This window comes from Nothobranchius furzeri, chromosome 17 (genome assembly GCF_043380555.1).
Source record: "Nothobranchius furzeri strain GRZ-AD chromosome 17, NfurGRZ-RIMD1, whole genome shotgun sequence".
Lineage (NCBI taxonomy): Eukaryota > Metazoa > Chordata > Actinopteri > Cyprinodontiformes > Nothobranchiidae > Nothobranchius > Nothobranchius furzeri.
Window position 1 is genome coordinate 19,461,292 of NC_091757.1, and position 13,870 is coordinate 19,475,161.

A 13,870-nucleotide genomic window follows, 5' to 3' on the forward strand; every position below is an offset into this window, starting at 1 on the left:
GTTTGTAGCTCCTACACTGTAAAAGTTGTTGTCACAAAATCATGCCTGCTGGTCAACAGTAACCGGCTCTACATACTCCAACAAGCACGTTTGTGAAAAAAATACATCTCTGATTTTTCATTTATTTTACTGTAAACTGTAGTGACACACAAATGGCCCCTGCTGATAACCAATTTCCTAGTACTCTTTATCAATACTTTCAAAATTTAACAGTCAAAGTTTTTATTTTTGGATCATTAACACTTGGTCATTTGCATATGAACGTTTTTACGAGGTTAAATAATTTGATCAAAACAATGCACCTGCTCATCTCTGCTTCTCCAAAAACAAATCACAAATCAAATATGTCAACTGAAAAGGCACCATACACTAAAATGTACTACACACACACACACACACACACACACACACACACACACACACAAATAGTTGACTGAACAATGAAAAAGATTTAAAATACAAACTCAACTCTCCCAAAATAGTAATACGTTGCTTATGAATCAAAAGTGAAAACTGTTTTCCATAATGTGCATCATCAATCAATCTTTATTTGTACAGCACCTTCCACTGCCTTTGCAGGAGCCCAAGGCGCTGAACATAAAATACAGTAAAAACACAGATAGAATAAAAAAGAGATAAAAACAACATACAGACATAAAAGCACCATACAAAATGTAAACAGGGAGCATAAAAGCATACAAGTCACATAAAAGCTAAACGATAAAAATGAGTTTTCGAACGACTCTTAAAAACATGCAGCGACGGTGACAGTTTAATATCAAGTGGAAGCTCATTCCAGAGAGAAGGAGCCAAGACCGAGAAAGCCCGGTCACCTCTAGACCTGTACCTAGTTTGTGGGACAGTCAGTGTATCCATCATCATGCTTATGTAAACAGATGATGTAGACAGAGTAAAGTAATAGTCTCACAACATTTCAGTCATGCTGTGGTGTAGAGTACACCTCAGTGTTAAGACTTACAAAACAAAGACCCGCATATAGGCCTCCCTCACACACATACAAGTACTTGACAGATATGAGTAAAAAAGTGACATAGAGAACAATGACACTAATTGTAAATAATAAATTATCCATTCCAAAATACAAGTACTTTGCATATGAAAGAAACGTTTGCGCTGCTTTCCTTAATGTGCATCATCATTCTTATGTAAACAAAGGACAATCAAGTCCTCGGCTCATAAATTTGAAGCTGTGCTGTCTTGTCCAGTACAACTCCATGTTCACACTTCCAACCAAACACCTACATGTTGTTTACATGCTGCTGTTTGCACATGTCACAACACCAAGGTGTCTTTTTGCTTGGCATCTGGAAGGCAGTCATTCCAAGGCAGAGCGTGTGAAACCATGTTGAACAACTTCCACGTTGAATCTAACAAGGACAAAGAAATGCATCCACATAACCTTTGTTACAGAGCACTTCATTACAATATTTGTGATCAATTTCATGCCATAACTGTTAATCTTTACTACAAATGATCAGTTAAAATCTACATCATTGGTATTATCAGTACACGTGTTTAGATCTTCTCATGTCACATACCGATGGAATGGATCTTTTTTTACATAGGTACTACCAAATAAATGAGTAGAGGGGCAAACAGTAAACGGCTTCTATTTTCATTAAACCATATATAGCAGTGTTTCCCAACCCTGGGTACCTGGCACCCTAATGGGTTCTCCACAAGATTGCAGGGGGTCCACACACTTGTGTCTGTGATGAAGTTGTGAGGTTCTAAAGATGATATTTTTAAAAATTAAATTTATAAACTGCTCAGGACACAAACAATTGTACAATTAACACTGTGTATTAGAGTTACAACCCTTATGGATTTATAAAATGTAGAATCATTCACTTTTGATGTGCGTGGGTGCGTAGGGATTGTGGTTGTAAGGTGCTTGGCTCATGTTGGACACAAACAAGAGGGTGCTTGTGGGAAAAAGTTGTGAACCGCTGGTCATTCATCCAGTCACTCACACATAAAAGCAGGGGTAGGGAACCCTGGTCCTGGAGAGCCACTATCTAGCTCATTTTAGAGGTTTCCTTAATTCAACACATTTGATTCCATTTTCAGCAGCTCATGAGGCTCTACAGAGGCATGTTAATCACCTGCTGATTATCATCAGGTGTGTTAGTGCTGTGTAGCCTCTAAACATGCTGGGTAGCAGCTCTCCAGGACTAGGGTTTCTTACACCTCCATTAAATGCACAATAATTAACTTTTTGATTTTTTCAACATCATTTTCACTATCCCTTAAAAACAAAAAGAACACTTCCAAGCATCATATAAGGCCACAACAAAGTTTGAGTAACGTGCATGTCTGTTATCATGGATTCATAGTACTTCAGGGCTTGTTTTTGCTGACATTCAACAGATGTTTACCTGTGGTCACAACACAGCTTTTCTCTCAGTGTCTTCCTTCTGTGTTGGTCACACGGTTATTTTTCAAAAAAATGATGTTAGACAATAGTAACGTCCAGGGGCGCCGTAAAGCAGTGAAAGATTAGGAAGATTCTAAGGGCCCACAGCTGTCAGGTGTCAGAACCCAAGTCCCCAAACCAGCCTCTCCCAGCTAGCCGGCCTCCACCATGGACCACAACTCCCAGCATGCCCCTCGCGGGGATTCCCTCCACGTCGCACCTACGTCACGAACCGCGACTATATACGGAAGTCGCCTCCCCAGCTCACCACTCAGTCATCGTTTCTTCGGATCTATGATCAGAGTTTCCAAGCAACCGATCCATCGTACGAACTCTCAGCTCACAGTAAGTGTTCTTACTTACTTCGGGAAAACCCAACATTTCGGTGTCACTTCATTGACGCTCGAACGCTCGGGGATTCCTAGATTAAACAGAGAGCCGGCGTTTCACCGACGCTATCGCTTCCGCGTCTGTGAGACAACGCTCTCCACAAGCTCAACTCCCGTATCCAGCCGACCAGTCTGACAGGATGACTGAGTCCGTTAACCCAGCGGAGTTTGAGCAAATGAAGAAGGAGATAGTTCAGCTCCACGCCTTGGTCGATCGGCTCAACACCAAGGTGAACTCCCTGACCGACCTCACCCTTCAGTTGACAACATCCCTCAATGCTCTCCGGCAGCAAGCCCTCGCTCCACCTAAGGAGGAGCCGCAGTTCAGCCTACCGGAGAGGTGGAATGGAGAGGTTGGGAGCCCAGATGGTCTGCTCGCCTCCCTCGATATGCAATTCGAGTGCCAACCGGGACGCTTCCCCACTGCCCGCTCTCGGGTTGCGCACCTCACCTCCCTGCTTTCTGGACTCGCTCAGGAGTGGGCCGCTGCTCTTTATAATTCTAAATCCCCTACCTGCAATGACTATGCTGCTTTTGTGGCCACCCTCAGGAAGACCTTCGTTCCACCCAGTAGTGAAGTGGGGGCTGAAGCACGTCTCTTAAAGCTCCGCCAACGTGAATGCACTGTGTGCGCCTATGCGTCAGAGTTTTGCACCATCGCGGCCAAACTACAGTGGGATGACTCTGCCTTTCGAGCTGTTTTTTTGGAGGGGTTGGCGCCCTACATCCGAAACGAGATGGCGGGAAGAGAACTGCCCGAGACCCTGGATGAGGTTGCCGACCTGGCGTTGTGCATTGACCAACGGGTTCTGGTTCGACCCAGGTCATCCACTCGCCCACTCAGAACGCACGGACCTCTTCCTCGTTCACCAACTCCAGCTTCCAGACCCATTTCTACTGAGGAGCCTAGGCAGCTAGGCCACCTTCCCCCGGAGGAGAGAGCGACGGTGGCGCGAGGGTCTCTGTGCCTATTGTGGCTCTCCCCACCACCGGCACCTGGACTGCCCATTACGGCCGGGAAACGGAGGAACCCACTGAGTATCGGGGTAGCTCATCCCGGGTTCACCCTCTGCCTCTACCTCTTCCTACCGACTCCTCCTTCCTGTCACCCTCCTACACGACGAGACCTCACATCAGGTACATGCTCTGGTGGACTAGAGGGCCGCCGACAACTTCATGGATGTGGATCTGGCTAAACGCCTACGGATCCCCCTGACTCACCTGGAATGAGTTGTTCCGGTGACCTCGGTGGACGGCAGACCTCTCCAGCCCTATCCTGTCCAAGACCGAACCCAGTCACTCCAGATGGTCCTCCAAGGCCTTTGGGAAACCCTCCACTTTCTCATCATCTCCGCTCCCTCCTCTCCTCTAATCTTGGGGTTCCCCTGGCTCCGTCTCCACGACCCCCAGATGTCCTTGTCCCAGAACCGCCTTTTAGGCTGGGGGACCCAGTGCCAGGTCCACCTCTCTCCTCCTCCGTCCATGGCAGGCCCCCCAGCTGGTGGTCTTGGTCCTCTACCGCCCAATCCGCCACTACCCTATCGAGACCTGGCTGCAGTCTTCAATAAGCGACGCACCACCACACTGCCGCCCACCCCCGGACCTTCGCATGGGCTCACCTGGGCTACAGCCCTGGGCCCCTGCGTGCTGGAGGCCCCGCCCTCGGTCCAAAATGCATTTTTATTTTTGTATGTAATTCTCTAACAAGATAGTACCATTTAGCTGAGAAGCACTGGGATTTGTTTTGGCAAACATCTATCATGAGTCATGACTGCTTATAATTGGTCCAAGTTTTTTCACTCTTTACTTCACGGTGGGCGTTTGCAGCCTGACACACCCCAGTGTGCGGCGGCTTGAACAGTGAGTGCTTCGTAATGGCGGACAAACCCAGAAAATACAATAGTGGAGCGCTAAAAAGAAAGAAGAAGAAGGAAAAGGGGGAACGCGACAAAGAGGTGCTTAAGAAAATACCCAAGCTAACAGGTTTTTTTAAACCACTGAGCGAAGATGGAGCTGCAGGATCTTCCTTGCGTTCTGTAAACATTAGCTTTGCTAGCAGCATTTCAGTTCGGCCAGCTGATGTTCTAGCAGTTGCAGAGGAAACAAAGACGCCAGACTTGGGGGAACCTGCTGAGACCATGTCCACCATGGATTATCTTTTCCCGCTGGAGAATGATTGTGGAAGATTGGCGGCAGAATCCGGGGCTGCAGAGAAGGCTAAGACGACGAACCCGGGGGGACCTACTGAGACCACGTCCACCATGGATTATCTTTTCCTGCCAGAGAGAGAATATGGAAGCTTGGCGGTTGAATCTGCAGCGGCAGAGGAAAAAAAAGATGCTGGACCCGACAGCACCTGCTGAGACCACCAACAACACAAATGATCTTTTCCTGTCAGTGAGTGATTGTGGAAAGTTGGCGGCTGAATCCGCGGCTGATGTTCCGGCAGCAGAGACGCTCGACCTGGAGGCATCGGAGACCACCACGTCCTCCATGGATTATCTTTTCCCATCGGAGAGTGATTGTGGAAAATTGGCGACCGAAAGTGCGTCTGGGCCACGGATTGAAACTTTGGATGAACCTTGTTACAGTACTAATCCAGCTTGCTGGGGAAAATGTGATGCATCTGTGCGTGCCTACTGGGCTGAGCGAGGACCGCAGAGCTGCCAACACATGGACGTAAATTTTAAAGCGTCCGAACGAGTGTACAAACAGCAGAAGCGGTTCTTCTCCAGATCGCACTTTAAACGCAGACTCGCCAATGGTGAGTATGTCCAAAGACAGTGGCTGCTTTTCTCTCCATCTACCGGAGCTGTGTTTTGTTTTGCATGCTGCATTTTCAGTGATGCTAAAAGCAAATAGTGCTTTGAAACTGGTTTCAGTGACTGGAAACATGCCACAAACCGGATGAAAGAGCATGAAAACAGTGAACATCACAGAAAAGCTATGCTAACATATGGGTCAGCTGCTGGAAGGATAGATACAGAGCTGGAAAAACAATTTGAATCTGAGAGTGCATATTGGACTGAAGTTTTGAGAAGACTTGTGTCTGTTGTGAAGTTTTTGGCAGAGAGAGGACTTGCTCTTAGAGGATCTAGTCATGTTTTTGGCAGGACTGATAATGGTAATTACCTGGGCCTTCTGGAGTTAATCAGCGAGTTTGATCCCTTTTTGAAGTCTCACATAGAGAAATATGGAAATGCAGGCGCAGGGACACCTTCATATCTGTCTTCTAAAATATGTGAAGAGTTTATTCAACTGATGGGTGATCGTGTTCTGTCTGAAATAGTCGGTGAAGTAAACATGGCCAAATACTATTCGATCTCTGTTGACTCCACACCAGATGTTTCCCACCTTGATCAGTTGACATTTATTCTGAGATATGTGTCACCTGAAGGGCACTCCCAGGAACGCTTTCTTAAATTTCTTCCCATAGAGAGCCATACTGGGGAAGCTTTACGTGAGCTTGTACTCAAGGTTTTGGGAGAAATGAACATTTACATTGCAAACTGTAGGGGGCAGTGTTATGATAATGCTGCCAACATGTCAGGAGTATATAAAGGACTGCAGGCACGTATAAAAGAAGTCAATGCCCTTGTTGAATGGGTTCCATGTGCAGCACACACCCTGAATTTGGTTGGGGTCAACAGTGTTAACTGTTGTTTTGAGACAGCTGATTTTTTCCAGTTTGTGCAAAACCTTTTTAACTTCTGCTCCAAGTCAACAGCACGGTGGAACATAGTGACAGCTGGACTCAAGCCCAATGCTAATAAGCGCATTGAAACATTGAAGTCACTTTCTAACACAAGTTGGGCTGCGCATGCAGATGCCACACAAGCAATATGTATAAACTATGCAAACATTCAGAAATCTTTAAAGAATATTGTACATGACACTTACCACAATGCAGCAACTAGAAATGAAGCCAGGTCACTTGATAAAAAACTGGACAAACTTGAAACTGCCTTCATGTGTCCTGTGTGGCATTTCATCCTCCAGCGCTTTGAAAAGACAAGTGTAGCGTTGCAGGCTGTGGAGCTAGACTTGTGCAAAGCTGTGGATTCGGTAAGATCCTTGAGGGACTACATTGGAGGTTTGAGAGATCAGTTTGACAGGTTTGAGTCGCAAGCAAAGGAGTTGTCTCCATCAGTTTCACATGTTTACAAAGGAAGCACTCAGAGACAAAAGAAAGCGAATGTAGCACTTGGTAAAGTGTACAGATAAAATGTCTGAAACATTGCATAAACCTGTTGAGAGTTGAAAAGTAAGTCAGCTACATTTGTTTCTGGTTAAGCTGTTACACATTTTCACCAGTAGAGGGCAGTTACAGTGCAGAAAGGAATGGGAAAAAAAGAAGAAAAAGAGGTCTCTAACATGCTTGGATCTGTATGATGATGACATGGTTCTGAGGTCCCCAATAAAACTCGGTTTTTCTACACCAAGTTGTCCTGGAGTGGTGTAACATTTTGGAGGTCCCACCGAGATCACGTTTAGGGACTACCTCATATAGTGGATTGGAAGACTGCAGAGAGACACGGTGACGGAGCGTGCCAGAAAAAGGAGGCTAATGCTAACGAAGAGCAACAGTCTAGCTAGCACAACGCAAGGTGTGCTTCTCCGGTCGGATACTCTGTAAGAGTATTTTTTTCGTCTTATTTGTCGTTCAAGCATGTCTGAGGACCGTGAAGATTTTTTGTTGGAGGTAGGGCAGAAGTTATGTGGACTATCCGTGGAAGAGCTGCTCAGAGTATGTGAACTGTGTGATATTACAGAAAAAAAAGATGAAGAAATTAAGAGTAAAACCCGCAGAGCTCTCGTTAAGCTTATTATCCAATTCTGTGAACGAGAAGATTTATTGCAGCGGGAGGATGAAGGCATGTCGGTGCTTCTGGAGCTAAATGATGAGCTGGTTTCGCTGGTGGAGGCGCGGTCAGCGGCTATCAGCGCGGGAGCGGTGGCCCAGTCGTTATCTTCAGACGCAAGGGCGTCAGTTTGTTTTCAGAATTGCTGGGGACAATAACCATACACTTGAGTGGGGTTTAAAAATTGCTGGGGACAATAAAGTAGGCTAGCACAGGGGTCGGCGGCTCTGGAGCCGCATGCGGCTCTTCCATCCATCTGATGCGGCTCTCTGTGCTTGTAAAATAATGAATGGATATTTAAATAAAATGCTTTATATTTTACTGCATTAATTTTACATCTGTATGCCAATTCTAAATGTAAAGACTGTCTGCGTAAACCTGAACAGGTCCAACCCGGTCTTACTGTGAGACCGGGTTGACGGGTCACGCTTGTGCGTAATCATAGGCGCTTCCTGAGCTGAAGACAATGTGAGATTCTGGGATTCTCCTCAGACGGCTCCTGGATGTGTCGCCACATTGGAGACAGGAACAAGCACTATTCAGCCAAAGTTTCATCATCAGGGAACATTTTCTAACCGACAAGTCTCTCTGAGAGACAGGGTTTGGAAAACACTCGCTTCAGTGGGAGGAATCTTCCCGCATGGCTCTGGGTGGCTCTGGGGTTAATCAAGTTTAATTGTTTCTCTTTGCAACAATCTTCACAGGAATGCAAAACAGTTAAACGGCAGGTTACATATATTTCCATTTGACTGTTTATTTTGACAGATGAACTCAAGGATGTTGGCTGGTTTGAAAGAATTACCCAGACGCACACTGATGCGCATGGATGAGCTGACATTTTAATCGTTAACGCACATCGCGGAGGTAAAATATTCCCATCAGAACATCAGAGCTTTATACTAGACACTGTGTTCAGCGCGGCTCGGAGCGCCCACGGTGGACAGTGAGCTGAAGATCTGGGGTTCGCAGCGCAGCACAGAACTGGCGCATGCGATAAGATTTCCTCCCACTGAAACAGTCTGGAAACCCGGTCTCTCTGAGGGATGTGTCACTTGGAAAAATGTTCTTTTTATGAAATTATGAAACTTTGGCTGAACAGCGCTTGTTCCCGTCTCTAATATGGAGACGCATGACGCGTAGAGACGTTTGATCACGCACAAAGTTTATGTGGAGCAGGAGCGGTCGGGCCACGGCAGGTGAAACGTTCCTAGCCTACATGAAGTGAAACTGTTTAATTGTAACATTAATATGTTACTGGACACACTGGTCTGGTTGCTTAGACCAGTGTTTGAAGTGGAACACACACACACACACACACACACACACACACACACACACACACACACACACACACACACACACACACACACACACACACACACACCAGTTAAATAATGCTGACAGCGTGGACTAGAAGCCAGGTGATGGTTTACGTATTTAAATGATGATCAGGCTGATGTAAAATGTAATCTCCATCCACATCCAGACACAATTCTCCTCTATTCTTTATCTATTTGCTCTGCTCTTGTCTGGGCTGACGTAGCTGATGGTGCGCGCGGCGCGCCTAACTAGTGGCTGATGCACATTTTATGCATTTGGAGAGGTGGGCTGGAAGCTTTGCTTTTACTGGAAGATGGTCCACTTAACGCACGGGTGTAGACTACATATTAATGACAAATGAATGAAAATTAAATTGTGAGTTTTTACTTCATATTTTAGAAATAAATATGACGGGGGAACACATTTATGACGTCTTTTTAAACGAAATTTTCTAGCGCGACCTGCCTGCTTCACTTAAGTCACTGCTTATTAAGGTTCGTACAGAATTACCGTGGGAAATGGGTAATAATGGCTCTTTGATGGGAACAGGTTGCAGACCCCTGGTATAAGATCTGAGCTGGTAAAACAAAAATCCTCATCAGCAGGCTTTTTTGAAAGTGGGGGGGACACAGCTGCCAATCACAAATTTTGCCGGGGACATGTCCCCGGCGTCCCCGGTTAAATTGATGCCTATGTTCAGACGGAGCGGGAAGGACGGCGGAGGCTGTGTACAAGGGGCGACTCGCAGCAGAGGGGGCGCTGTTGGAGCGGCGGCCAGGTTCTGATGACAACGCTGGAGCATCAGCCAGCTCAAGGGACATCAGCGGAGCACCAGGCGGCCATGATGACCTCGCGAGACAGCGAAATGCAGCGCCGAAGGAGAGACTCCATGGGCAACAGCGGCTGCAACGTTTCATCAGTGGGATTCAGAAAATGCTTCAGGATAAGTGGCCATGTGGGTGAGTCAGCAGCTAAAGACACACTGAGCTTCAGCAGCTTGGAGCACCAGATGGAAAGCGGATTGAAGAAGGGCTACTCTGAAGCTGAGATCGTGGAGGCTGTAGTGCGTGCCATCAGTCCTGGGTTAAAGCTAAGGAGCTACTTGGAGGTGTTGGGGTTATTAGGAGCGAACAGTTCGTAAGCTTTAACTTACTTTTGGATTCTTCAATAAATTCTGTAAATATGGGAATATTTACTGATTTATTAATTAATTAAGATATTCTTAGATATACGGGGCACCATTCCCCTTTAACCGGGGAAAATTGAATCCAAAACTCTTATCAGTCTTTCTTGAAGTTCGTAGAATCCTTGGAGCAGAGACTTCTCTTCGACACAACAAAGCTACTGGAGACGAAAATCGGAATTTTATAACGTTTAATTAACAATTTGTCAAATGAATAAACAGTGGCATAAATGAATAATAACCATGTGATATAATAAAAGGATGTATATTCAAAATAATGTTCAAGGTGTTTTGTGTGTATGTATGTGTGTGTGTTTCTAAAATGGAGTCTGTATGCAAGATGGCTGACCCCTTTGTCTGGCTAAAGTGTGGGTGGCAACATGCACTTTAACTTCCAAAGCACTTAGAATCAGTAGTAACTTAACCTTAAATCACTCAAAACATTTCAAAGGATCATGAAACAACACAAAAGATTAATCACAAGTTAATATCTTTTAGTTTATCAGCCTGGCCATGGCCGAAAACATTTAAAGATACCAAACAATGATCAATAAGCAGTTTATTTATTCAAAATGACCCGGCGGACGTGTTTTGGGAGCGAAAGAGGAAGACACGAAGCTACTTTTTAAGCAATAGCGCGGTTTTATTGCTTATTCTGGACTATAGAGGAAACGGGAGAAGAAAAGGAGAGAGAGAAATGAGTTTTCTGATCACCAGAACAGTGAAGCGTCCCTCACTGTTTTGATTTGACGGTTCTCCGTGTTTCTCCGCAGTTTGGCGTCATCCGTCGGTTTGATGCTTTCTCCGTTGTTTACCTCCACGAGTGTTTCTCCACGGGCTGGACACAAAGAGAACGAAGTTTCTTTTGTGCTGAGTTTGACAACTTACAGCGTCTCTGAGAGCTGGATGGAGCTCCGCTCGTTCCCAGTCAGGTCCCGATGGAGTTGGAGTGGTTTCCAGCGGTTGCGTGGCTCAATCTTGGGCACTTAGAGCTTCCGCGTGCTCAAGTTGTCGGAGCGTTCGACAAGCGTGTCCTTACCGCCAGGTATCCTGGGCAAAAGAACGAGGTTTCTTTGTCTCTGCTGAAGATTTATGGTCTTAGTTCGCGGGAAAAGCTCCACGGCCTCCCGCACATGCGCAGAACGTGTTTCTGGTATTAGGCGGTGACGTCATCACAATGCTTCCGTGTGCAAAGCATCATGGGAAATGAAGTTTCTTGGCGCTGATGTGATTATTTGCTTTTCATAGCAATTTAAGCACAGTCATTTTGGAGAAAATCACTGCATAGTAATTTCCTCATGAGGTCAGACCCTCAACATTCCCCCTTTTGGTTTCGGGGATCGCGCCCAAAGCTCGATCGTCGGAAGCACAGATGGGTTTGTTCCTCATGAACGTAGGTCGACTTGATTGTCGGAAGCACAGGTGGGTTTGTCCCTTAGGACGTTGGTCTCCTTGGACGCCTTTGTCTTTGTTCTTTGTCTTGGATCCTGGCGCCTTTGGTCTTTGTCTTTGTCTTGGATCCTGGTCAGGCACAAAACAAAAGAGGATAGGAAATGGGATAGTCCCCAACGCGCATAACGAGAAGAAGCCACTCACGCAGGTGGTACGCAATGATGATGTCGTCCATGCGAGAGGTAGTAGTGTAGAAGGAGGAAGGTCGGTGGGCGGTTAACTCCACGAGGGGACACAAAGGCATCTCACCGCCGGCCATACAGTTCAGTTTATGGAGCACGCGGTGATGTACGAGGTCCATAGTTCGCAAACGCGCATTGACCTATGTGGTTCCAAGATTCCCCCCTTTTTGGTCCAAAGGGTGGATCAGGACAGTCTTTGGGCTAAAACAAGGACCATAAAACTAAGAGGTACTACAATGTGCTGGTGCGTCAGACAGAGTCATTGACAGACTGAGCTGGGCCGGCACATAACCACTAGTTAATATGTGACCAAGTACGAAACAAAAATACAGAAAACCCAAAAAAAAAACATATAACATCCAAGAAAATTCATAGCAACCTTGAGGTCTCATACAATACATTCTTAGGTCATACATTCAGTGTGTAGCTTATAAAGAATGTGACATACTGCAACACTCAGATAAATATGTGAGGTAGACTAAAATGAGAACTACTGTTAGGGTTACAGAATAACAAAGAAAATGTTGCTCACCCCCTTTAGACAGGTGTGGTACATTCGCGCTTGGAGTCTCCCCGAACGCAGTTACGAGGCACACCGTAGGTGAGCAAGTGCATCTTATCTTGGAGTTTCTTAACACGCCTGTAGGCGGAATAAGCAATCACGGCCGTGATGAGCCATCCCATCCCCAGGGCGACCAATGTGCAGATTAAGGTGGTATAATCTGTGTCAATGTAGCGTCTTGGGCGTCAAAGTAAGTTCACGCGGGGTTTGTGTGAACTTAACAAATTTGGTTCCTTCAATCAGTAATTGTTGGTCAATTTCTAAATCGAAGGCAAAGTTATAACCCTGGAAAGCGTCCATGATCTCAATCTCCGAATCATGCTGTTCGAGGTTGAGGTGATGGAGTGCCAGGTTTCTAGTTCAAAGTGGAAATGCCTACCGTCCTTTCAAATACCAAAGTTCAGCATCGACTTAAACCTATAGATGTGAGGTGTCACAATTATGGGAACATGTAACAGGAAACCGAGTTCTAATTTTCTGCATCAACGTGAATGGGCATTGCACTACTTAGGCTGTACGCTAGGTGGATTTGTGAAAGGTGCACAGTAGAGGGGTAGCAGCTGTCAAGCTAACTTTGAGCAGGTCCAGTGGTACCAAGTACGGGGAAATACGACTTTCAACCAAGCTGTCCAGCGTGGAACTTACTTCCCTGAGCAGGTCCTACATCAAATCTGTCACCACTCGTGTGTACACAATATCCTGAGGTATGGTTTCAGACAAAGTCTTGATTGCACGTAGAGATTCATTAATCAGAGCCTAGTGTAGGTACCAGAGTACCCTGTAAGGTTTTAGTAAGTACTTCCTGTTAGCGTTCTAGGAGGAGTTTCTCTTGGTTAGTGAAAGTGACGGCGGGGGGGGGGGGGGTGGGGGTGGGGGTGGGGGGGGGTGGTGGGGGGGGGCCTGGTTCTTTGTTGGTTAGTACATGTTAGTGGGTTAAACGTGCACTTCCCCCCCTTTCCATTTCCATGCATAGAACTATGTAGAGACTACGTCTACCTCCTGCGGGGAGTCTGGTCTCTGTACCCGCGGGGATGGTTTGACGTAGGGTTTGATTTGGTTTGCATGCACCCATTTGTAGACAGGCTCCTGTCTCGCTTTGGTGATGCGTAACCTGTATGCAACTGGAGAGAGTTTTGCCACGATCTCAAATGGTCCTGACCAGCAGGGCAGGAACTTCTTAGCTTTGCGTGCCGGTTGGGCGAACCGAAAGTAGAATACTTTGTCACCCACCTCGTATTCGCGGCTGGTTGTCTTTTGGTCGTAGTAGGCTTTAGCGCCTTCTACGTTGGTCTCCAGTTTCTTCTGAGCGTGCGCGAACGTAGCTCTGAGGTGTGTTTTCAAGTCTGCCACATACTGATGAGCGGTATAGGCAGTGGCAACACTGACATCCTCTGGGTGATACAGGAGGTGCAGTGGTAGAGTCATCAGTCTGCCGGTCATCATCTCAAAGGGCGTAACCCCCGTGGATCGCTGTGGAGTGGAC

At 46.3% G+C, this 13,870-nt stretch overlaps 1 protein-coding gene across 4 annotated transcripts in view; it reads right to left on the reverse strand.

Annotated features, from left to right (window-relative positions):
• Window positions 1-392: 392 nt before the first annotated feature.
• LOC139063675 (uncharacterized) overlaps window positions 393-13,870 on the reverse strand; it is a 44,313-nt gene continuing 30,835 nt past the window's right edge. For all 4 annotated transcript variants that reach the window (XM_070546286.1, XM_070546285.1, XM_070546284.1 and 1 more), the window contains one exon: window positions 393-1,388. In XM_070546286.1, coding sequence (XP_070402387.1) covers window positions 1,337-1,388 — 52 coding nt within the window. In that variant the 3' untranslated portion in view covers window positions 393-1,336. The remainder of the gene's footprint in view (window positions 1,389-13,870) is intronic.